Source organism: Anopheles marshallii, chromosome 3, assembly GCF_943734725.1.
Source record: "Anopheles marshallii chromosome 3, idAnoMarsDA_429_01, whole genome shotgun sequence".
Classification (NCBI taxonomy): Eukaryota; Metazoa; Arthropoda; class Insecta; order Diptera; family Culicidae; genus Anopheles; species Anopheles marshallii.
In genome coordinates, this window is record NC_071327.1 from 27,145,694 (window position 1) to 27,170,600 (window position 24,907).

Here is a 24,907-nt window from a genome sequence, read left to right on the forward strand (position 1 = left end):
TGAGCCGTCAACGGGCAGCATCCCTGAACAGCTTTCAGACGCTCCCGCCCCTCATCCAGTGCAGTCCTTTGCGTGACCTGTACGCGTGCTAACGCGCCACGTGAGATTTTGCGCTACGCAGCAAAACACCATGCTAATGTCGCTGATAAAAGCTCCCTTTGTGCTTGTTCGTCCTTTCTGTGTTTTTCCCTTTTTGTTGCTACGTTATAGTAAACTTTGCACACAAAAACAAACGCCACAAACCACTGTTCCGCACCGTGCGGGACGTGAAGGCACCGAAACATACTTCACTTGAAACGTACCAGTAACAGCGTTATTAGTCGTCTCTTGTTTCAAGGGATTCAGGGTTTTAGTAACAACAACAAAAAAATACCAATCCACACAACTACACAGAAACACACACGCACGATAATATGTGTACTACGGGTTCCTTTTTGTTCGTTTATTACTTTGACCGTTTTTTTTGTCCTGCTTTCATTTTGGGGGCCAATAGACGATTATGTACACTACGATGGTGTACACGATTTCGAACGCCAACCTCTTTGAATCCTTATGGTGTACGCGCACGCACACATTCCCATCCCTTTCTCCATTCGTACACAAATACACAATACACATACACACGCAGCTGTGATGGAGGTACACGTTTTTTGACAGCCTGCTGCTACCAGGCCTGGCAAACCACGGAAAATGGCGCGCACATTGGTACACACACAAATACACATACACACACACACAAGCTGGCGTCAGACCCGTTTCGTTGCGCAGTTTTGGTCCCCCGCGCGTAAATGATACAATTTATGGTAAACGCTATGCTGGGAATAGAGAGTCGCACACAGAGTCGCACCGTTTCACCTTTACTACCGTTGCAGCGTTTCTTCTTTTCGATTGTATTACACTGTTTACTGCTGCTTTGTTCTTACTGAGCTTCTTTGAGCTTTTATTACTCAAAAAAAATCCTTTAGCACACTGCGTATTCAAAACATACTCAACTGGCACGATATAGTGCTTTATACTCCGCTGCTTTGCGACCAGTTCTGCTGACTTGCGATGCCGAACGCGTTCTACCGATGGTGCTCAGATCGGCAAGGACCTTTTATCCTTCCGTTCGGATCGCGGATCCGTGGCAATCTCCTTCGTGCAAGGTTCGGGCTACAAGTCGTGATGGCCGAGAGCGTCTGGCTGTGCGTTGTGCAAGAGCGATTCACTTTCGCTTCGCTTTCCAGGCAAAGTGCTCTTTAGCCGTAACGCCATGTGACGGAATGGCACTTCGTGAGAGTCCATTTGACCTCTACAACAAGTTTTGTTGCCGTACTCTCTTGCACCAGTTTTTTTTTTTTTTTTGTATTTTGTTTGTGTATTTTTTCGCGCAGCTCTTAAAGAATTATTATTACAATTTATAGTAATTACAAATCAGATAACATAACCACGAAATTGTCATAGAAGCATTTAAAGCTTTTTTACACAGGTTAGTCCTGAATGGAGACGCCTTGTGACGCACAATTATGACTAAAAATATCTATAAAAATCTAGCAAGTGCAGTTAATTGAATGAATAACGAAACATTGAGTGCAATTATAATACAATTATATTTATCACATATCACAAAATTGAAGAAGCAAAGAGAAATAAATTTCAATCATGTTTTATTCAGCTGTTAATTATTAACTGTTGTGTTATTCCTTTCTATACGCCATGGCCTTAAAACTGAAAGTATCTACAACTGGTTGTCCAATTACAAACCTTACGCTAAACCTACATTTTAAGATGCCATCAAACGGAATCCACCAATCGAGAGACGAAAGGTTAAAAGCAGAAAAACCGAAAATCACACTCGAAAATTAAGTTGAACTGAAATGGTGAAACAATAAACAACTGTATCAATCAAAACCATTAAACCCTACACAAACGGGTAGCAATCCCAGCACTACAAACCCTTTTACAGGTGAAGCGATGCTAGCGCAGCGTTCTATTTCTATGTTCTTTTTTACCGTCAGCTACATTTGCGTATTTTATCATATAGTTAATGCTCTTTTTTCACATTTGACGTGTTTGCCGTATCGATTTGTGTGCAGTATAGTTACGTTTAAACGTGTTTACAGCTAATAGTTTTGTGAACAACAATCGTAAATTCAACATTTCCTATTAAGGATAAATACAATGATAAACCTATGCACACTGACACTAGTTTTTTTTTTGCATCGCATCGCCTTTCTCGCTTAAAAATGGTACCTTAAAATAAGTGTACGGGAACTGGATCCACAGCGAATAATCATCACCTAACATTTTTGCATTACTATTCGACGACTACGTAACTATCAACTGAGAATTTAGCGTACGATTTTTGCTATGAATTCAATGTTCCACCCATTTTCTTTTGTATCTGGTTCTGCGATATAGATCACCACTGAGAAGCTATTCTACCTCTTGTTACTATTGTAACGATGCTACATCCTACATTTTGCTTTTTGGGATTATCTTAAGCTACTGCCTGCTTGGAAAAAAACACGAATCGACGGCTTTAATCCAAATCGATTCTAGCATCGTTCAGCACTCCGGTTGTATACTTGGAGTGTTTCATACTACGCAACGACTCTACCAAATCTTCCATCGTAATGGCGGGCGTACTGAACTCTACTGCTCCATTCTGTGCCACCCCATTACACCCACCGTTCGACAATGAACCACCGGCAGTTCCGTTTGTCGCCGCACGGACAGCATTTATCATCTCCTTGCTTTTCATCACTTTGCGTACCCGATGGACTGACGCGTTACGACAGATTTCCTTCAAATCCGAACCGGAGTATCCGGCGGACATTCGGGCTAGCTGTATATAATCCACCTCCGGTGCAACCTTTTCGTTTTGCAAGATAAGCCGAAGAATTTTCAGCCGTTGATCTTCGGTCGGTAGACCAATATGGAATTGGGCTGGCATCCGCCGCAGAATGGCTTTGTCAAGATCCTGCGGACGATTGGTGGCACCCATCACGATGATGGTTGACTCGGAATCGGTGTTGAGCCCGTCCCAAAGCATCATGAACTGTGTTTTCATCATGGCGGTCGCTTCGTGATCGGAAGAGTTTCTCGCACGCAGGAACGAATCGATCTCGTCGATGAAGATGATGCACGGTTCAATTTTAACCGCCAATGAAAACACAGCTGAAGCCAGCTTCTGCGATTCACCGTACCACTTGTCCGTCAGCATCGCAACGTCGAGATTTATAAAACGCATGCCAGCTTCCTTTGCAGTTGCCTTGGCGATTAGCGTCTTACCACAACCTGCGTACAAAGGATCAGTCATGAATAATAATTGTTAAATGACGAAATTCCTCCGCAGCTTACCAGGTGGACCGTAAAGAAGCACGCCTTTTGGAGGCTGATAGAGTGCCGATCCGGCAAACATATCACGGTGGCACACTGGAAACACGAGGCTTTCCTTTATATCCTGGCACACATCATCAAGCCCAGCAATACTGTCCCAACTTTCGGCAATGTTCTCCGGCACTACCAAATGTGATGCAATGACCATCTCATACTCGTTCAAGTTTTGTAGTGCAGATTTTTTCATACTAGGACCCAACCTAAAATTGTGAAAATATAACATTATTATTGAAAACCATGAATGAAAAACGTGTAAAAATGTGTTAATTCATATACACAGCAATGAAAAGGCAAGCTGAATGGCAAAGGCTGGCGGTCGTCTACATCGTGAACCATGTGCACTCTGCTCTTAGCCCTTTGCACGGGTTATATAACGGCACAAGGCTGCGCTAAACCCACCATTAAACCCACAGGTAAAAATAACCACCCCGCTGTCGATATTCTAAAGCACTTCATTCATCCGAACTATGGTCAACATTAGGTACAGACAGGCGCCACAACAAAAGCTGAATCGACGTTTCAATCTAATGCAACCTGTGTACGGAGGACCGGCGGACTTTGTACCACTTACTTCCTCAGAATGTCCTCCGCGTGTTCGATGGCTTTCTTTTTGCTCTTGTTGGAGGGATCCAGGTTACGAATCAACCATTTCGCCGAGTAGTAGGTGACGATTGATAGCAGCGAAATACGTAGAACGAATTGCACCACTTCGTTTCGTGTTAAATTCACTCCGGACATGGTTACAAGTGTTGCGTACTGGTGGTGGCGCCTTCCAAAGATGGGTTTTGTCCCAATCCGTGTCAACCTGCACTGCAGTCCGGTCGAATCGTTCGCCGGAGCTCGAAGCAAGAATCGTAACCAATGATAAAATGGCTTTTCCTTGCGTTCCTGTCTGCTACGATCTTTTTCTCTTCACACCTGAATATTTTTGCTGTTTTTCTCCTGTTGTCTCGTGCAAAAATTCTTTGTTGCTGTCAAAGAAAAGTATGGAATGTATAGCGTGCATAGAATCTCGAGTTGAATACTTGTAATCGGGGTTAGCGAGAGCTTACACTGCTCCCATTTGAAAATAAAAATGCTTTGTACAATTAACAAATAATACTTATCATACATTTCGAACTAGTTTACCACAAGCAAATCTATACTTCAATTATACTTGGGAACAAAATTTAGCTTCATTTCGTACAATTTCGTGCAATTACGAAATATGTAGTTTCCTCGGATTGCCTTCGGAACGTGTAAATGCTGCTTAATTGCCTTTGCACTCGCGCAAACAAATGCGCGCCAGCACGTGACATCTGTCAAATGGTTTGTAACGAACGCGAAAACGCAAAACTAAAACATTTCGGGAACAATGAATTGCGAGATACAAAACATTATTTGTGCAGAAAATTAATAAAACATGGAAAAAATTTAATTTTGCTTCAATTGTTGAGTTCCATTCAGCTCGAAGGCTATACATTTCCACCAAAGCACAACTGATCGGTTTCTTATCAATTGTCATACCCATCCCTACACGCGCGCCTGTTTGAAGTCAGACTTTGACAGTTCACAATCGAAACAAAACCCTCAAGCCGCGTGTTTTCTCTGAATTCCGTCGCAGATTTATTTCGTGTGCCAGACAGTGAATAAAAAAGGTCATTTCGCTTGCATTGGCCTCTTTCGCCAAAAGGCGATATTTTATAGGTGAAAATAGGTTTAGACACTACACACCGATAGCGTAAAAAGTGCTACGGGTCTGCATCCGCATCGCTGCAAGCACATTTTTTCGTGGCGGCACCATACACTTCCTGCTAGCGCTGCGGAATTAATCGAACCCGGCCGAAAGGGAAAATTGGTGGCCCTGCGGAGGAAGGTTACCTACCGCAGTCCTTTGTTTACAAACAATTAAGTCGGCTACAATAAACAAATCGGTGAGTAAATATTGCAACATGAAAACGCGTGCAGATGGAGCGTCTGGTACTTGAGCACTCGAGTACACGCGTATTGCGGTGAAGGCCTTCCCATTCCGGAACCAGTCGTTGCCATATGCGTTTGCTCGGCGAACCGTTACTTCTAGCGCGAAACGTGAAAGTTCTTGTATAAAGTGTGCTGTACTTGTTCTTTGCAGTGCGACCCAATCAATCACCATTTTCACTAGCCGGTCAGACTGGACAGTGAATACGTGGTGACGTTATTTAGCAACAACAAATATTGGCGATACGTCTTAGCAAAAGCATGAAGTACATACTCGTGACGGGTGGCGTGATCAGCGGCGTCGGCAAAGGAGTTATCGCCAGCTCGTTCGGAACATTGCTGAACGCATGTGGCATACCGATAACATCGATCAAGATCGATCCTTACATTAACATCGATGCTGGAACGTTTTCACCCTACGAGCACGGTAAGAAATGAAGTCCTGAAGAAAGCATATTGTTAATAACGAAACGTCAACTAACACATTCGGTAGTCTCGAAGAAAGAAAAGAACCGAGTACACTCACTAACAAACGCGCGCAAGACATACGATGTGGAAAAGGTTTCGTTTATTTTTAAACCTTCAACTGAACTTGACCGTGGCGGTAACATTTTGTTTGCACCCAGATTGAGGCGTCGAGAAACAATCAGAAAAAGACAAACAATATGTATGCAATTACCCGTATCCGTGACGTTAAATATTCGCATTATAAGTTGGTAAATATTCAACCCATTCCCATATCTCTTTTGCAGGCGAGGTGTTCGTGCTTGACGATGGCAGTGAGGTAGATTTGGATCTCGGTAACTACGAGAGGTTTTTAGATGTTGTCCTACACAAAGATAATAATATTACTACCGGCAAGGTGTACAAAATGGTGATCGACAAGGAGCGCATCGGAATGTATCTTGGAAAAACCGTGCAAGGTAGTAAATTAGAATGTAGCCTCAATTTGTATTCCTCAATTGTATGTTGTCACTGTTTTGTTTGTCTTTTTTTTTTTACTTTCTGTAGTGGTGCCGCACATAACAGACGCTATACAGGAATGGGTCGAACGGGTTGCAGTAACGCCAGTAAAGGACGATATAGTGCCGGAAGTTTGCATTATCGAGCTGGGCGGAACGATTGGTGATATCGAAGGGATGCCATTCGTCGAAGCCTTCCGTCAGTTTCAGTTTCGCGTAAAGAAGGAAAACTTTTGTGTCGCACACGTATCACTCGTGCCATTGCCCCGTGCTACGGGTGAACCGAAAACCAAACCAACGCAAGCAAGCGTTCGTGAATTGCGTGGTTTCGGTTTAAGTCCGGATATGATAGTGTGCCGATCGGAGAACCCCATCGGTGATGAGGTGAAGGACAAGATCAGCAACTTTTGTCACGTTTCACCGAATCAGGTGATCTGCATACACGACCTGTCATCGATCTATCACGTGCCGCTGCTGATGGAGCAGTCGGGTGTGATCGACATATTGAAAGAGCGTCTTCACTTGAACCTTCCCACTCCGAGACCGGCGAATTTTATGCAATCTTGGCGCGATCTAGCGGAACGGGTGGATAATGTGTACAAAAAGGTGAACATAGCCCTGGTCGGCAAGTATACCAAGCTGCAAGACTCCTATGCATCCGTGATAAAATCGCTTCTTCACGCATCCATCGCGGCCGGCTATAAGCTGAACCTGACGTTTATCGATTCGTCCAATTTAGAGCGGTGTACTAAAATGGAAAATCCCAACCTCTACTATGATGCGTGGCATGATCTGACTAACAGCCAGTATGTTGTGAAAGCTGTTTAAATGGGTTCCTGGTTGATTAATTAGCTTGTATCTTTTCAGTGGTATTGTAGTGCCGGGTGGATTCGGTTCCCGTGGCATTGAAGGAAAAATCCGTGCCTGTCAATGGGCGCGCGAAAATGGTAAACCAATGCTTGGCATCTGTCTAGGATTGCAGGCCGCCGTCATTGAATTTGCGCGTAATGTATTGAAATTGGAGGTGAGTATTATTGCTTTTTTAACGACATAAATTCAATGCATATGGTTATCATACTGTTGATGAAGATTGTTCCTGTTAATTTATTCCACAATTCCACAATCGATACACATTTAGAATCATATCAGAAGTAGTGTTGGGTGAATGTATTAACAAGATTAATGAATCTTTGACATTCCTCAGAGATTAATGAATCTTTTGGGTAGTCTAAATTCAAATTAATCGTCGCTAGAAGCTTTTAAGACATATTCCAGCATACGTATATAATGTAATATTCCCACTCTTATACAGGACGCGCATTCAACCGAATGTGACGATACAACGACCAACCCGCTTGTGATTGATATGCCCGAACATCATACTGGCATACTAGGAGGAACCATGCGACTTGGAAAGCGTACAACCATTTTCCGGGGCGACAGCAAAATACGTTAGTAGCTCTTCAGTACATTTTCCATCCTAGTGTCAGCACATTGTGTTAATCTCTTCCGTTGCCTTTTAGGCCAGCTGTATAACAACAAGGAATACATTGAGGAGCGTCACCGTCACCGTTATGAGGTTAATCCAAAGTACGTTGAGCAGCTACAGTCACACGGTATGCGCTTTGTCGGTACTGACTCGGAAAAGGAGCGTATGGAAATCATGGAGCTGGAAGATCACGTCTACTACGTAGCGACCCAGTTCCATCCGGAGTATCTGTCGCGTCCGTTAAAACCCTCGCCACCGTTCCTTGGACTGATTCTTGCCTCGGTAGGCAAGCTAGCATCCTATTTGGAGGATGGAGCAAAATTGCTTCATCAGCGGTGCAACGCCGCCGCCAACCCATCGATGTCGGTGCGCGACAATTCGACTGATAATGATCTCCAGCAGATTCGCGAACGAGCCAACGGGGTACACCACGAGGCCAAAGCAGCGGTCCCCGTTACACACATGAACGGCGATGCCAAGCTGAACGGAGTGTACGAAAATGGAACGGATTAAATGTGGGTAAGTGGTTCCTTCATAACAGGATGTAAATTTCCTATAGTAACAGAAACTTGTTTCATAGAAGAAAAAGTGGGATAAACAATTCTTCCAACACAATTGTGACGTTGTAGAACTTTCAAGCCAGAGTTTAAAGTTTTGAGGAATGAAATATTTTCAACTTCGAGTTAGACATTCTAAAAAGTTACAATAGTTTTATAAAGAAATCTAATTTCTATCGCTGCATTGCAAGCAAAACACAAACAATCGAAAATTTATACAATTGAACAGAAGATTTATGCGAGGTAGTTGAAAAATGGAACTGATTATGTTGATCGTTTTGCCTACAGAGTTTGAGTCTGTCGATCGCATTAACCTCTTACAGTAGAATTAGTTTTCTTTTTTTTAACTTTGCCTATATTCTTTATTAAAAATGTCACCAATTTTACCTACAAAAATGAAACATTAAAATATAGATGAGAAAGAAATATTTTTAAAAGGATCTAAGATTAATGATAGGAAATGTGATTCAAAATGCAAACTTTCATGAAGGAATTGATGATCGGCAGAGATTTCTTGTGTACAATAGGTGAAATGGCTAATGATGGTGGGAGAAATGCGAACATTCATGTTCATAAAAAAAATGTTTGAAAGCTCCTGGATTAGATTATCTTGCCTTTTCGATAATACAACCGAAAACATACGTTTCTTGTTCTGATTAATATTCATCGAACTTAATAGTTGGACTATTACCATAAAACGTTCTGCTTCGTCGACGACATAGCTAGGAAACAAATTCGGTACGTTAGAAAAGAAAAAAATTGTAAACGATTAAACCTTTTAGTTTTGCTTGTAAGTTTTTGAGCATAGATAAATAGTTCAGAAGGAAGTCCGTCACTGTACAGCAGCATGAATGTCAAAAGTGCATCTCACTCCATAACTTTTGTGGCTTACTCTACAATGCATCCAACCTTGTCTCAAAACAATATAGTATGAAATATATTTCCGTAAAGTTGATCTTCCCAAAACGGTTGGGTTGAGATGTGTTAATTAGTTGTCAAGACAGTGACCACATATGGCAACGATAAGTAAGTAAAATTCAACCCTCAAAACTAATTAAGCATGACGTCCCTGCTGATACTTACACACTTTCTTCATGCTGTAAGTTTTCATATATACTATTTTCTTTATATTTTTTAGTTATAAATAATAAAACCATTTACAAAACCAGCGTTAATAATTACAAGTTTACCCTGTTTTCAACGCATCCCGTTGCTTCTTTCCAGTTCGGTTGTGGCCAAAACGCGAGAAAAGACATACGCAAAAATTTTTGTTTCTTTTCCTGATTACGATATTATGATTCGTATAATAAAAATGATTAAATAACGAGTGAAAACTCCGGTAATAGATTGCCTTTTCTTAAAAACTGTGAACTATAGGTAAATACGAAATAGATAATCTTAAGAATGAAATACACCAGCTGCATACATAAAAAATCTTGAACAGAAGTTATCCTTTTTTGTACTGTGTTTGCTTGAAATATAGTTATAATAAATCTAATATTACAGTTATTGGGTGTATTTGCTGTTCTGTTAACGACTTGCCCCAACAGCAATATCCGAAACGAACACTTTTTTATGTACGGCCTTTCTGGCGAACTTTTAAACAAATCAATCCGATATCATTCTCATGTCATGCCACGGATTATTGCCGGCTGACGTATCTTGAAATGTTTGCCATTGTAATTATAACTTTGGTTAAACCTTGAAAGTAGATCATGGCATCGCAAGTACAATCTGCATCTACTAAGAAATGCTACAAATTCCCTTTGGTCCTAGAAATGGTCGCTTGTCATACAACACAGTTTCCAGACAAGCTGAATTCAGGCATAGGAATTATCTAATTTCGATGACCTCCTTATCCTGATTCTAGGTGAATTGTTGAATCTTTCTCAAATCTGAATTATGCGAAAACAACACATAATGAAACTACAACTGGGTAATGGGAATTTTGGTTCTAGTAACGCTTTAGCAGTTAAATTTATTGTTTTCGTTTATATCATTAATCCTTACCAACTAAACAGAACATTGGGATTTCTGCGCATGTGTGTCCGTGTGTATGTGTCCGTCTGTAGTGTGTACTTGTAAGTGTGTGTGTGCGTGTGTGGTTGGTGTTTGTTTATTGTGTAGTATGTGTTAATTTTGTTCATTATTACATGCAACAAATATGTATAACGATGAGGCGATCATATATCGTTTACATTATTATGATGTTTACACAACCTACGACTATAACATTTTACGCTAGCGAAGAGTTTTTTTCGATTTTTCTGCTTTTTGCCAATAGTCAAGCCATTCGGCACCGATAGGTGCTGCTCCCCCATACAGTTTCACTTCCAACCAGTGAAAGGAGAAGAACCAGGGTGGAGAGATCAGTACGGATTAGAATTAAATGGTTGCTGGCAAAAGCGATAGCGGTGTAGGCGCTGTACGTTGATGTTTGACTAATAATTATCGTCAGGAAACGCATGATATACAAACGAAACGAAGCAGCATTCCGGAAACAAGGTTCGAATTCCATTCTCTCATCATCTGCCAAGTCCAACTGTGGGTGATCCTTACCGCTATCTAAGAACGATGGCAAAAGGATACCTCCCCGAGCCCGAGCATACGAGAGTTTAAGAAATTCGAAATTCAATAGAAAAGTTGCCGCTTTCGTCTCGATCGTAATTTCGAGCCTGCATCCTTTCGATATGCACCCACATCCCTCTATCAATCCTCGCAAGCGTTAAGTATTACAGCACGCAGCGGTTGTCTTCTTTGTCTCCGCCGCCCACACTACAGCACCGATATATAAGGAATTTAATCCTTGGTCTGCATGTACTTGATCAGATCGACGACGCGGTTCGAGTAACCGTACTCGTTGTCGTACCAGGAGATCAGCTTGACGAACGTGTCGCTCAGCTGGATGCCAGCCTTGGCATCAAAGATGGACGAGTGGCAATCACCGACAAAGTCCGTCGATACGACCTCCTCATCGGTGTAGTCCAAGATGCCCTTCATCGGTCCGTTGGCGGCTTCCTTCACCTTCTGCTTAATCTGATCGTACGGGGCCGGCTTGGACAGGCGCACCGTCAGATCGACAACGGATACGTTCGGGGTCGGCACACGGAATGCCATACCGGTCAGCTTGCCGTTCAGGGCCGGGATGACCTTACCGACAGCCTTGGCGGCGCCAGTAGCGGCCGGAATGATGTTCTGGGCGGCACCACGGCCATCACGCCACAGCTTGCCGGACGGGCCGTCCACAGTCTTCTGGGTGGCAGTGGTGGCATGCACGGTCGTCATCAGACCCTCCAGGATGCCGAAGTTATCGTTGATAACCTTAGCCAGCGGGGCCAGACAGTTGGTCGTGCAGGACGCGTTCGACACAACCTTCATCGACGGTTCGTACGCATCCAGGTTGACGCCAACGACGAACATCGGCGCGTCGGCGGACGGGGCCGAGATGATGACCTTCTTAGCACCACCCTCCAGATGGGCCGAAGCCTTGTCGATCGTGGTGAACACACCGGTCGACTCAACGACGTACTCAGCGCCGGCCTTACCCCACGGGATGGCCTTCGGGTCACGCTCCTGGAAGACGGCAATCTTCTGACCGTTCACGACCAGCATACCGTCCTGGGCGGACACTTCACCCTTGAAGCGACCGTGCGTCGAATCGTACTTGAACAGGTACACCATGTAGTCAACACCGATGAAGGGATCGTTGATCGCCACCACCTGGGCTCCCTTGGCAATGGAGGCGCGCAGCACCAGACGACCAATACGGCCAAATCCGTTAATTCCGATCTTCGACATGTTGCACTTGGGGGTGTTTTAGTAAAACGACTTGATTCACGAACGAACGACGAACTGTTGTAAAAGAAGAGAAGGAAATGAGTTAATTTTTATTGAGTTTCAAGTAACCGGGAAGTGGTTTGTTCCGTGTGGTTTTCAGTGTTATCTCGGTTTCATTCGTCTGAGTTTTAATTCAACATTAGGATGTTTCGTTTCATTACCAGTTTAACCTCTAGTAAGTTTTGGTCTGTCTAATAATGGAATCAAAACACAGAACAGAGTTCATTTTACGCAAGTGTGACATCGCACGATTACACAACTCGCGGAAAAGGAAATGTTGTCGAGCCACGAGCTTAGCAGCTGTGAGTACCACAGGATCGCGGTTAAAAATAGAAGCTAAGCCAGGTTTGGTGGGGGAGAGATGGGAAACACTTTTCTAAGCAAACCATTCATCGGACCGTTGGGAAAATCTATCGAAGTAGCGGGCAATGGTACCTCAGTGTTACCTATTTAAAATTAACGATCGTAGCAGGCCAACACAGTCATGAACTGTGAGAGTCCTCGAACGCCATTGCATAAATATGCACCAGAATTACGTCACAGCGTATTGGGTATTGTGTGATCCGTGGTTATTTTTTAATTGCAATAGTATTCTCACTTTTCAATATACTCCTGTCCTGGGGTCTGGAAATTTTCCATTCGTCAAGAGGAAAAGAAATATCAGTTCCGAGTTCACAAACACATCATCTGAACCGTGATGCACGAGAGAAGCCGGTAGAAACAAACGAAAGATGCCACACGCACACACGCGTGCGTTCGGATCACCACTACCAAGATGGCCATGTGCACACTACGCGCGCGTCCACCAAGGAAGGTCGTTTAGAGGTCAGATGGAAAAATTGTTCTTGCAGCTATCCCCGTTTGCCGGTTTACCGGAAAGGCACCTTTTACTTATCAATAACAATTTATTAGAGTAAGATTATCAATTGATAAGCTTGAACTCTATAAAACAAGTTCTTGTGAGGCTTTCCATGCTCGCAGCAAGGTAAAACCTACACGGCAAAGGGACCGTAAGTGATTCGAGATTGTGTAATACAATCAATAAAACATCGTCATACAACACACACACGGGAGGTCATTAGGTTGAAATGATAATGCCGCAGCCCGTAAAAAAGATGGATGGTACATTCTATAAGTGAAAGCGTAAGTGCAAACAACGTCATTAATTGTTCGAGCGGAACTGCCTTTTCCTGTTCTTATCAGCATCCAATCTAAATGAGCAAGTTCTCTATTCCGATTGAAGCTTATTCACTTAACTGTGAGCACTTTTATTCACAATTTTTATTATTCTTTATAGCACAACAAGAGAACCTCGCCCCATTCACAAGTTGATAAATTGGAAGCTTCCAGAACGTTTTTATCCCATATACGAGGGGGAATTGGGAATTGGGGAATAAGCATCAGCCGAAGCGTCTGCTTTGAAATTATGGCGAAAATCATCACCAACAGCTCGATTTACTCACAACAGCACAGCGGTAAGTAGAAAAAACACACTTTTCTTCCGCTAATTTCACTTTTCTTCGTGGGCGTACAGCAATTATCGATCAACGATGGCTCCGTTTTTTTCGCAACACTCTATCACCGTTTTGTTGGAATGCGTAGGATGCTTTTATGCAGGGGGACTACGAATAGTTCTCGCCGCCTGTTCCAAAACTCTACACCGGGTTTCCTCTGGATCCACATAGAATTACTCACCGTTGAGGCCTATTAGCTCCCGGGAAGGTTGAGGCGCGTGTTCACACGTCGGCTTTTGAAAACTGAGTGTCGTGTCGAGCGTTCAATCCGCGGAGAGTTGTACGGAAAACAAGGTCCAATCAAGGGCAAACGGTTCCGGGCGTTAAATGCTGCTGTGTGCCGTTTTGCTGGTGGTAGTGTCATCTCTGTGTGTAGCCGCGCGTATGCCGGTCATGCGCATCTCATGCTTGCCATGTGCATGTGGCGCGAGTCGAGAGTCTTTTTTCTTTCTTGTGTCGCTTCGATGTATTATGCTATCGAGGAACAAAACCCCCCGTTACTCAACGGCGTATCCATACAACCGGCAAACTCACACAGATATCTGCGGATAAATGCGATCGCGCAACCATGAGCCAGAAATGCGGTTTGTTTTTATTTCTTTTCGTTTTTTGGCAAGCATAATTTTTGGCTTTAAACACTTTGATTTGTTTGGGGTCATACGCGGTTCAATTGAACCACCCTTGCACATGCATGCAATACAACCTTTGTAAGAGTTTACAAACAAAAGCCCGCCCAGCATCAGAAGGACACATATGTTTGCATGACGTATTGTGTTATATTAGTTGTGATAGAGAAAGAAATCCTTATATGGCTGAAAATAAACCAGGTTGTCCGGTGCTGCAAGCGGTGATTCAATACGCATTCCATGTGAAGCGCAATAATCGGTTAAAGGGTCGTCATTCTTACCATCCAATTTCGTCATAGATGACGTAAATTACCTACTGTATTCCGTGACCACGACGGGGAAGTTGAGTTTCATGATATGAATTTAAAATTTCATTTGTTACGGTATGCTGATGTTATAGGTTACAGTACATACTTTTGCACATATTTCATCTAAAAACCAGCACCTTCAATTAGTTCACATGCAGTAGTGCAAGAGAGCATGCGTTTGGCTGTAGTAATGAGTTCATGTCACGATTGAATTAGGCATAAACGTGTTTCTGGCTTAAAGTTGTTTATAAAGTCTACAATGTCTATCCTTGGCGCGTTTATTTACTGTATCGAGAAGAATATTAATTATGAATTAATTAGATTTTACATTGAACAAGTCGTGATAAAAGGATAAAATAAATTAAATTTGACTCCGATATTAACATTTGTTTGCAAACCCCTGACACTAACACCACTAGTTAGTGTAATGTACGTGATCGTGAGGGGAAAACACCGAAACATAAAATCCGATGCTCTCTCACACACTATCGTACACGGCGGGGAAAATTGTCTCGTTGAGCAGAGGTTTTCTTTTCTTTCTTTTTAGCGGTGTATGGCTTCTCTCAGGAAAAATGAAAACAGTTTGATTTTCCTTCCCATCAGACCCAAACAGGAATCGGAGAACGTGCGTTTTCTACCCGATTTGACATTGGACAAGGGTATTTGCCGAATTAGGGAATTATTGAGAACGATTGGACCTCGAACACCCTTTATACTTAATCAGATTCAATTGCTTTGAATGCAGTTTTATGCTCTTGTCCGAGCCCTTTTAGTACGTCCAAAGATGTCGATGTGTTTCTTATCAACAATCGATGACATGGCGTTCTGCCTATGGTCCGGTATTGCGTTTAATAATTTCGTTTTCGGGATCCCATTGACAACAGAACACCGTAAATAGATTTCAGCAGCTCATCCAACTCGACTGATAAGAAGGGACGTTTTCTTGGTTCTAATCTTCTTTTTGTCGCGGTTGCTTTCGATTTCATACCAAACTACACGGGGGCACGACTTGCTGGATTAGCCCCCTGATGGCTGATAATTGTGCGCCGCCACTTTCAATTTCGTTTCCATGTTTCCATGCTTGATATGACCTTCGTCTCACATCTGTTTTTTTTTTGGAAATAGTCCACCTCCCCTAGCCTGTTGTTGACACTCCCCTTTGAAGATTACCTTAATATGTTTTGTTTTTGCTATTTTAACATCCACTGCGAATGACCTTTCTATGAACCTGAATCCGCACCGTTAGGAGTCAGTGTATGTGCGCAGGCTCACCAGCAACTGTTTCGCTTTACTTTCGATTGCCGCTTGCGTCACGATTGCGATAATAAATTCACACTCAAATAATGTGTATCAACCGAAAAACAAGAGCGTTCCAATGTGACACGCGTATGTCTTTCGACGTCATCGATGTTGACTCTGAAGAACAATAGTGCGTTAAAGATATTTCACAACCGAAGGAATTTGTTTACAAAAACGTAGTTTGATTAATTTGTACAGGATGTAATTAGACTGGAAATGCCACGACTTATCTTTAAATATTGTTTAGCCCCGGTTATATGGATTGTTAGTACTTAAAATATTCACTAAAGAAAATGAACAAAACAAAACAATTGTGAACATTTCCAATAGGTGTTTTACGCACAGTTTTTAGTATTAGTTGTAAAACAGATCTTCCATTTACGATGCTTCCTGCTTTCTTTAATATCCAAAAAGATCAAAACAACCAAGAGTCGGCAAAATAGCGCAGGGGTTTGCATTTCAACGGAGTAATTTCAACAATTTTGCACGAACGTTCCGCATTCAGGACTAAAAGAGGTTGTCGAGTTCTTTCGCTGATCCAATTTTAGATCAAGTCATTGGAAACCGTTTACGCCCAAAACATCCCATGAATCGCTTCGATCTGGTTCAACTCCATTGGTTTTGTTTTATTTTCCTCTTGTTATATAAGATATATTTAAAACAATAGCTTTCTTACTTCATTTAAAAATAAACTTTCACTACCCAACTAGTATCTAACATTTTATGCCGTTTTTGTGTGATTTGATCAACATTGTGTGTGTGTTTTTTCTTTTATCAATTAACTTGCTTCTTTTTCTGCTGTGTTGCAACTTTTGTGTCCCGTATTTATATGTTTTTTTTTATCATTTCCAGATCTTTCAAACTTTTGCTTTGCAAAATGATCCACCTATGCCAATTGATATAATTCTATGGTGTTTGCAACTGAAACTTTTTGCTTGATTCTTGCGTTTTTTGCGACTGTAATTTGTGACTACGCGTCTAAAAATTCACTCGCCTGGTCTTAAAACATACCGAAACAATAGAAATGCATTGTATCATTCTTCCGAATCTTCATCCTTCTTCAGCTGATTATCAAACATTTCTCCTTGTATGTCTCTTGCCTTGTTCGCTTTACAACCTCATTTAGATTTACCGGGAGTAGCTATCATATGTTTTCAACCACATTCTCCTTTTCCCTTGAAATAATCCCAGCCCATTACCTTAAGCAGCCCTAAAATGGATCCTCTGTTTAGCCAATAAAAAATGCATCCGTAAGGCGTGTTGTGTACAGCATTACATAAAATCCATTTCCTATCGCTCAATTGCACTGTGTGCGGGCTTCATCTGCGGTTATCCACCTACCGATTTGTACAAACAATTGTGGAAGAACTGTTGAAAGATCCGTGTGTGATGCGGGCGTTGCAGTTATGGATGAACTTTTTTTGTTTTTAAAAGCGATTTCTCGTGTATTGTTGGTTGTGCAAACTTGCCATTTCGCTTCTACCACAGCGAACGGACAAAGTATTAATTGTAGATGCAGTTTGTAAAGTGTAGGTAACATCACGCCTTATTTTTGTGTACGCTTGGGAAGAAGCTATAGCAGACGAATACGACTTCCACATTCACATCAATCCTTCTGGGAGCAGTATCCGTACTCCTACTTGTGGTTTCGTGAGGCTCTTAGCTGATCGTAGACATTTGTTTGACATTTGTAAGCGGTGCATCAAAATGGGCCGGCACAGTTGTTAGGGCATCAGCTGTGGTGCGACTAGTAGAACAGTTCTAGTAAAAGAAGAGAAAATGTTAAAATAATGTTCGTCTTATTGTCGTCTGATATCTTATTCATTGCAATAGTCAAACAATATTAACAGACGCAGGAATGTTCGTCGTTCGTTCGTTAAACTAAACTGAATATAATCAATATAGTCAAGATCTTACCTTCGGCTGAATGCGGTAAGTATCTACACATTCCACCTTTAGTGGCACCGTTTCCACAACAAAATCATACCCATACGATCGTACAATAAGCAGTGTGTGCAATGGCACATTAATGTACGGCACATCATCTAAAATCGGAATGGAAAATTTTCATTACCAATTAAACCGATGTAGATTAATCCCCAACGTACCTGGTTTAACACCCTTAAAGTATGCCATTATGCAACGAAGAACAGCTTGATGCGACACGACCAACACATCGGTGTTGGTCAATAGAGCCTGCACTACGCTGTCGACACGTTGCAACAGATCCAGATAGGACTCGCCGTGCGGATACCGGTACTTGAACTTGTCCTGATCGCGCCAGGCAAACTCTTGTGGGAATCTCTCCTGTATTTCCTCGTACGTGAGTCCCTCGCAGATGCCAGCGTTAATCTCGTTGAGATCTTTGATAGCTGCCCGCGGTCCTGGGATGTTCTGGACGGTATGGATCGTACGCCGCAACTCAGATGTCCAGATCTACAAATATTGTGAATTCGTTAGTTGTAAACAAACTTTGGATTCTTGCGTTCCTTATATTGATTTCTTCCTACCAGTTTCGGTCGAGGACTATCCGGTGCAGATCCGGGACCCCCTAGCTGTCTTGCCAACCGTTCCCCATATTTCATGCCCCGTGGAGATAAGTCCGCATCCCCACCAATACGTCCCAATACGTTATACTCCGATTCACCGTGCTGATGACAAAGAAAGCAAACATAATTAGACAACATTTTTGCTTTTTATGCTGATGCCATTTCTTACCCGGCTGAAGTAGAACGTTTGCTGGCGGATAACAGGACTGGCCAACACACCCAGTATGTCCGTCTGTATAGCACCACGAACACCACGCGCCGTTACGGAGTGATGCATCGGGTCCTCCGAGTTGTTCACCGTAATCAGCGGACCCTCGAGGGCCGTGCACGGTTCAAAGTGTGGCGCATGGTGCTCGTTACTCGCCCGGAAGCGTCGCTCCCAGTCAACGTTCTGATCGAGCTGACGGTAAAATTGTACCGTATCTGCAACATTCTCCTGCAGACATTTGTCGTTGCACGTGAACTCGATCAGCAGATGATGAAAGACGGCATCACAGCAATAGGTGGCCACCGTTTGCCGGGTGGCCCGTGTCAAGTGCATTCCATCGATTATCTGTAAAAGAAAAACAACGAGAATATTAATATTATTTTGTTTAATGTTCCTACTGGTCTGGGAAGGAATACATACCGCCACATTATTTCCTTCCTTGAAGAAAAGACTAATCTCATTGAACGTTTCGATGGTAGCATTTTCATCCACGGTAAATACTGCAAAGTAGATTAGAAAAAGAAGCATGTTAAGATTAGAAAAAAAATCGTAATTTAACTTAAATCATCCATATACTGTGTATTAATTATTTTAAATAAAATCAAGGTCCAAATATCCCACATTCATATTTGTTGGGTGACTTAACGTAGCGTAATGGCTCTATTACTACAATTATAAAAGTTTCAAGCCCTCTATAAAAACTGTTGCTATTAATAAGATCATTTCTATTGTTTTTAATTGCTTTAATTCTTTTTTAAGTTTCCTTCAATTAATGTACATTTAAAGCTGTGTGATGAACTTGAAATTTATATCCGAATCGCGTTTTTAACTGATGCAATCGAAAAACCACCTACCGACCATGTCACGAATTGACTTTTAAATTCCATCAAACCAAACAATCGCATTTCCGCTTCGGTAATGCAACTGAGACAACAAACTGCTTGAAATCACCCGCCTCGAAAAAAAAAACGTACCGCAACTGTAACTGGGGCTGTGGGACTTGGTGTGAAAGTAACGGCTTAAGTAAATCCACACAACAAACCGCACAAACGTTCGTTTGCGCCTTCGAAACGTAAACAACAACACATCCAGTGACCAGTGACCTTGGTGCGTGACATTGAATGTGACCGTTTTTCCACTTTTCCACTGACGAGGTGTACCGTTTGTAAAATAAACCATAAGCCATTTCGGCAGATTTTGGACAACCGATGAACCGGTACGGATGACGACCGGAGGGTTGCATTATTACAATGCGTCGCGTGAAGATTTTATGCATCCTTGGCCGGATGGTTTATTACTCGCTTACCTTTGGCGCTTTCGCCTCGCCAGCTCAGATGTCGGGCAACTTTGTGTGCGGCCAACGATTTCCCCCTGCAGGGCAGTCCCACGACGGTGACGACGAGCGGTGCTCGCAGCGGGCATGGTTTGACCGTATTCCCGGGTGCTAGTGTGGCCGGTATTGCCGCCATCGTTGCCCCATCGCGTGTTCCTGTTGGCGTGAGAAGAAAAGAGCAGCGATGAGTGAAAGTTTTTGCTATTGACTGTAGGTTAAGGATATTCTTTCGTGGAGGCGTGTTATCAACGCGTTACGTTAACATCGGTTGTGACATCTTCGTGACAGCAAGCACGTAATTACTTGCCACAATCGATCTAGTCCCTCTTTCCCCCTTCTGGACACTCCTCAAGAATTAAGCAAACACTTCAGTAATAAGGAAAAAGAACATCTTTTGCTGATAAGATTGGTACGTATGGCACTACATTTGGCTTCTCCATTGCGAAGGAAACAAATACACAACACCTTACACTAGCAGTTATTCTGGGCTAGTAACCTTTTGTTGTGCGATTTACTGCTTATTGGAACACTGAGACACGGGCAAGGCAACCGAATAAAAATTAAGACACAACAACAACCCCCTTTCGCCCGCTGCTGACCCGCAAACCGGTTGACAGAATGGTCTACGGCGGGTGCCCAACAAATCGATGCTATTTACTTGCGGTGGCACTGCACTTATCATCGCCGTCGTTATCACCATCCTCGTCGTTGTCGTCGTTGTCAACGAACGCAGCAGCAGCAGCCGCAACGCAGCTCATACGTGTGTCGAATGCTGCACCGGGTGCTGCGATGGAAAACTGAAAACAAAAGTGAAATTTCCACCGCTTCACAACACTGCCTGGCACGACACAGGCGCTCGCTTTGCGTCTGTGTGTTGGCGGGGCGAGGGGTTTTATTTTTCTATATCGTAGTTTTCCCTTTCGTTTTTGCTCCGACCGTACGTGTGGTGCCTGCACACAGCAGCAGCACCACCACAACTACCACGAGACCGCCACAACCAGATACGGCACCACGCGTGCACTGCACGTCACGTACATCTTCGCTTCTACCGCGGGGCGAAGAACCCAACCTTCTCGCAACAAAACGGGGTCTTTCTAGCCTAAAGGGAGCGACGAGAGCAGACGACCAGCAACAGCACAAAAAAAGGTGCGTTCTGGATGTATGCGTTTGGTGGAACATCCATTCCCGAAAGGTGGCTGTCTGTGGGGCGCATGTGTGCGTCGTTGGTTACCGTGAGAGGTGCGTTCGATACACCGGCCCAGTGAAGGGTCTTACCGTTTTTTTTTTTTTGGGGGGGTATATATTTTTGTGAGCAACAAACGCTCGCTCTACTCTCGCTTCACACACCCGAAACGAAGCCAATGAACTGGCGGGGGGCCCACTTCAATACCGGGCGGATACCGCGCAAAGGAGCAGACATTCAAAACAGACACACGAAGCGAAACCGAAACCGAGACGAGATCGAACCCGAGGGTGGTTTTGGAAGTAACTGGTGTGAGCATAAACATTTGTTACTAAATTCTGTACACTAATAGAATCTGCAAGGCCGAAAAACGCGCTAAAGAAAGGACATTTTCTTGCAGTGATTTAGAGAAATCTTCGCAATACTGAACAATCTCGTATCTTCAATCTAAATTTCAAATCTCGTATCCTTAAAGCCCTAAATTGATTAAATAAGATAAATACTTAGAAGAAGTATTTTACATAATATATGCCACAACTCTTACTAAATCTTTTCAATTAATTTCTGTTTCTAATCATCTTTTTGATTTAGGGGAGGATGTTCCTCCGAAGCTCGAAAATTGAGAAGAAAAACTATTTCATATATTGACTTCTTTATCGGCACAACAACCTCTGGAAGTCTAAGACCTACGCCATTGTCTGGCTTTCTTTGACTATGTTTACCCGTAGCTGGATAGTCCTGCGTACGGGAAATTGGTCCGGATGGGATTTTGGACCGGTCCGTTTGTGTGAAGACCGGCGCCGTTACCAATACTTCACCGAGCCGCCGCCGATTAGTTCTAGCAAATTGTACAAAGCAAACCTGATGAAAATTTCATGGTTTGCAAATCTCCGAGAATTTCTAGAGGGACAGCGATTTGCGATTGGCAAAACATTGTTTTGAGCAAACTATGTTATGACATTGAGCACATAATTATTAGTATTATACTTAATTAATGTTTTTTAGAAGAGTCACACAAATCAGGAATCGACTCTCAAAAGATTAATGAATCCCATGAACAGTGTAGCATCATGCCCCGTGGAAACCTCAAGTTTTTTAGTAGTTGTACTAGATGGTAGTTGTGCCCGTTTCTGGAAACTGATGATGAAATTTAAAATTTTTGGATATTTCTGAAACCTCAAACTACAAGAAAATTCTACAATTTAACAAACGTCAGATAAATAGGCCTTTGTGAGGGAGAAGGATCGCGATTGGATTTTATTAAAGAATCCATCACGAGGACATGTAAAACATTAGTTATCAAGGTTAAGTTATTAAGGTATAAAAGTAACATTTCACACATTTATCAAACGTTTGCGAAATTCTTTTTTCCCAAATCCCGTTCAAATGTAAGAAATGTTAAATCGTCTGAAGTAACATTCAAATCAACCCTTGCCGAGTTCGACCGAGAACACGAACATGTGCGTACGCAACAAACGGAGAAATGCGTATCGTAGCTGGGCTTAGCGTGTAGAAAGAGCGACTCAACCGCGATTGTGGGTGTGTGCGTTGGTTCTTGAAGTTTGTCAAACATTATCAAACGCGTACGGTATCGCTTCCCGACCGTAAAGCTATATTTTAAAGCAACAATTAACTCCACCGGGCAAAGTGAAGTAATGTGTGCCTTGCGGTATTTTTGGCAGTTGGAAAATTGTTCGGTCAACGTTGGTTGAATTGTGAAATTCTTCCTCAAGGGATATTGATCTTGCTTGTTTCTTTTTTTTACATCAATAATATTTAAGTAGCAACAAGTTGTGGGGGTCAGTACTGACGGTTGTGTAAAGGTGCATTTATATTGGTACATCAAATCCAAAGCGTGCCAGAATTTTGGAGGTAAAGTTACTCACGAAAACTGTTGTTTATTGTGAGAATTACAAATGAAATTAATTATTGTTATGTTGAAAATAAATGTGTATTTTTAACTAATCGACACCAAAATGATGCAAGATATCCTTCACCGTATCGTCCACTATCGACAAGCGTGTGCCGATCGGGATGTGGTGAAAATGTGTATTGGTGCTAGTTTTTCCCTCGCAAAAAAGAAAAACCGGCAGACAGACTGTCGCTATATCTTTTAGTTCTTCCTTTTGTTGTTTACAATGTTTTCCCTAGCACTAGCAGAGCCTTCTGGTTTCTAATGGCCAAGTGCGCATGTCAGCGATAAACCCTACCATGGACCAATTTCGTTGCCGTGGTCTTGGTAAGATGTGTTTGGTCTTGTGACCACACGATGACGTGTTGCAGGACGTGCCTCCCCGTGCTGTTTTGCTAGCTAATGTTTACATTACGAATTGTTTTTGCTTTACTTTTTTTACGTTGGTTTGATCTTTTTTTGTTTCGTTCCACGGTGCAAACTGTTATTTTCGTGCTGCTGTACTTTCCTCTGAAAAGAATAGTAGGGATAAAAATAGATTTTTCACCCTTACTATGTCACAATTTAAATTAGTGCATTGTTTTAGCGGAATTTCTTATTTTTCTTTTGCGATTCGGAATTCCAAATAAAAAAAGATTCGAATGTTGGTAATGCTGCGATTTAAAATATTTTAAATCGCTTTGATCTTTTGATCATTGTCATTGTTTAAGTATCTATCATACCGTTCTTAATATCTAATACTTATTTACTGATAGTTTTTAAATACTATTTTTTATCTTGTATATTTCTGAAAAAATTTATAGAAATTTTACAACTACCAATCCGTTATGTAAATCTTTCAAAACAAAAAAAAGCGTATGATACTTCCACTGTAATGGATCTTCTATTGCACTTTCTCAATATCCTGAAACTCCACGATGTCGCCCGAAGAACGTGTTTGATTGGCGACCGAAAACAAGCAACCATTAGCTCTGCCTTTGAAAACCAGAAAAGTAAACTGATAAAGGCAACGAGAGAGAAATAGGAAAAACAGTCTTCCGATGAGGAACACTACAGCATGTTACTCGTAATAGCTGGTGTATGATCTTGCGCTGTAATAGCAGCAATGGACTTGATACAGTTTACTCTGATCCTCTATCAAAAAACCTCTTGGGCGATCAACTGTGATTGAACAAGGTGTATACCATGAAGGTGTGTGGAGAGGGCAACTATCATCTAAACCGGGTGACACTCGTGCAACTTTGGAGCGATAAATTAACCAACGCGATCGAGCGCTTCGTCGCTTATACTCCGTCGTAGTCTTGCTACTGCCGCCATATGGTCCGACAGTTTTTCTTCCCGAAGTGCCGGCATTTTGGACATGGAGTAGAAAAAAAACAAAAAAAAAAAAGGAAAATAGATAAACAAACCCGATTCGTTCCGATGCCCACATACATGCCAGACACACTCACACACACACTGAGGCTTAGTCGTAAGGGACACGCAGCTGGTGGAGAGAAAATGCGTTTGATAATTTCCTGATAGTTTCGCTGCGAAAACGTTCCGGTTGATTGGACGGAAAACTAGTGTATGCGCTACATATTTATGCATTTACGTGCGTACGACAGGAGATCGGTACGATAGCGATCGGTTAAAAGGCATCTTATGCAACTACGACATCCACTGCAGCGATCGAGCGGATTGATCTAAAGTGGTTTAAAATCTCAACTTTCCACGTATAAATATGTACATGTTTAGGAGTAGTTTATGCTTAACGAAACTTTATTTTACCGTCATTATTTTTAGACTCGCGA

General features: G+C 42.4%; 4 protein-coding genes across 4 annotated transcripts in view; 1 reads left to right on the top strand and 3 right to left on the bottom strand.

The window, feature by feature from the left end:
• Window positions 1-2,521: 2,521 nt before the first annotated feature.
• On the bottom strand, window positions 2,522-4,119 carry LOC128711560 (outer mitochondrial transmembrane helix translocase-like). Its single transcript, XM_053806440.1, has 3 exons — window positions 3,953-4,119; window positions 3,343-3,581; window positions 2,522-3,279 (listed from the first exon to the last, which is right to left on the bottom strand). The coding sequence occupies exons 1-3, from the start codon at window positions 4,117-4,119 to the stop codon at window positions 2,522-2,524; spliced, it is 1,164 nt and encodes a 387-aa protein (XP_053662415.1).
• Window positions 4,120-5,598: 1,479 nt separating this feature from the next.
• Window positions 5,599-8,301, top strand: LOC128712427 (CTP synthase). Its single transcript, XM_053807319.1, has 6 exons — window positions 5,599-5,764; window positions 6,090-6,260; window positions 6,349-7,105; window positions 7,167-7,323; window positions 7,612-7,750; window positions 7,823-8,301. Exons 1-6 carry the CDS (start codon window positions 5,599-5,601, stop codon window positions 8,299-8,301), a joined length of 1,869 nt encoding a protein of 622 aa, XP_053663294.1.
• Window positions 8,302-11,144: 2,843 nt separating this feature from the next.
• On the bottom strand, window positions 11,145-12,143 carry LOC128711554 (glyceraldehyde-3-phosphate dehydrogenase 2). Its single transcript, XM_053806435.1, has one exon. The coding sequence runs from the start codon at window positions 12,141-12,143 to the stop codon at window positions 11,145-11,147; it is 999 nt and encodes a 332-aa protein (XP_053662410.1).
• Window positions 12,144-17,588: 5,445 nt separating this feature from the next.
• Window positions 17,589-24,907, bottom strand: part of LOC128715894 (6-phosphofructo-2-kinase/fructose-2,6-bisphosphatase-like) — a 64,242-nt gene continuing 56,923 nt past the window's right edge. Inside the window, exons 3-9 of the mRNA XM_053810812.1 lie at window positions 19,993-20,175; window positions 19,107-19,186; window positions 18,648-19,031; window positions 18,440-18,580; window positions 18,038-18,365; window positions 17,847-17,974; window positions 17,589-17,690 (exon numbers count right to left, since the gene is read on the bottom strand). Of these exons, the coding sequence (XP_053666787.1) occupies window positions 17,589-17,690; window positions 17,847-17,974; window positions 18,038-18,365; window positions 18,440-18,580; window positions 18,648-19,031; window positions 19,107-19,186; window positions 19,993-20,175 (1,346 nt within the window). The remainder of the gene's footprint in view (window positions 17,691-17,846; window positions 17,975-18,037; window positions 18,366-18,439; window positions 18,581-18,647; window positions 19,032-19,106; window positions 19,187-19,992; window positions 20,176-24,907) is intronic.

Excerpts from the sequence above, each read along its gene's own strand:
- LOC128712427 (XM_053807319.1), top strand. The coding sequence starts at position 5,599 with ATGAAGTACATACTCGTGACGGGTGGCGTGATCAGCGGCGTCGGCAAA. Across the intron at positions 6,261-6,348 it reads TCTTGGAAAAACCGTGCAAG|TGGTGCCGCACATAACAGAC; the intron begins GTAGTAAATTAG and ends TACTTTCTGTAG. Across the intron at positions 7,106-7,166 it reads CATGATCTGACTAACAGCCA|TGGTATTGTAGTGCCGGGTG; the intron begins GTATGTTGTGAA and ends GTATCTTTTCAG.
- LOC128711554 (XM_053806435.1), bottom strand. The coding sequence starts at position 12,143 with ATGTCGAAGATCGGAATTAACGGATTTGGCCGTATTGGTCGTCTGGTG.
- LOC128711560 (XM_053806440.1), bottom strand. The coding sequence starts at position 4,119 with ATGTCCGGAGTGAATTTAACACGAAACGAAGTGGTGCAATTCGTTCTA. Across the intron at positions 3,582-3,952 it reads GCGGAGGACATTCTGAGGAA|GTTGGGTCCTAGTATGAAAA; the intron begins GTAAGTGGTACA and ends TCACAATTTTAG. Across the intron at positions 3,280-3,342 it reads GCTTCTTTACGGTCCACCTG|GTTGTGGTAAGACGCTAATC; the intron begins GTAAGCTGCGGA and ends CTTTGTACGCAG.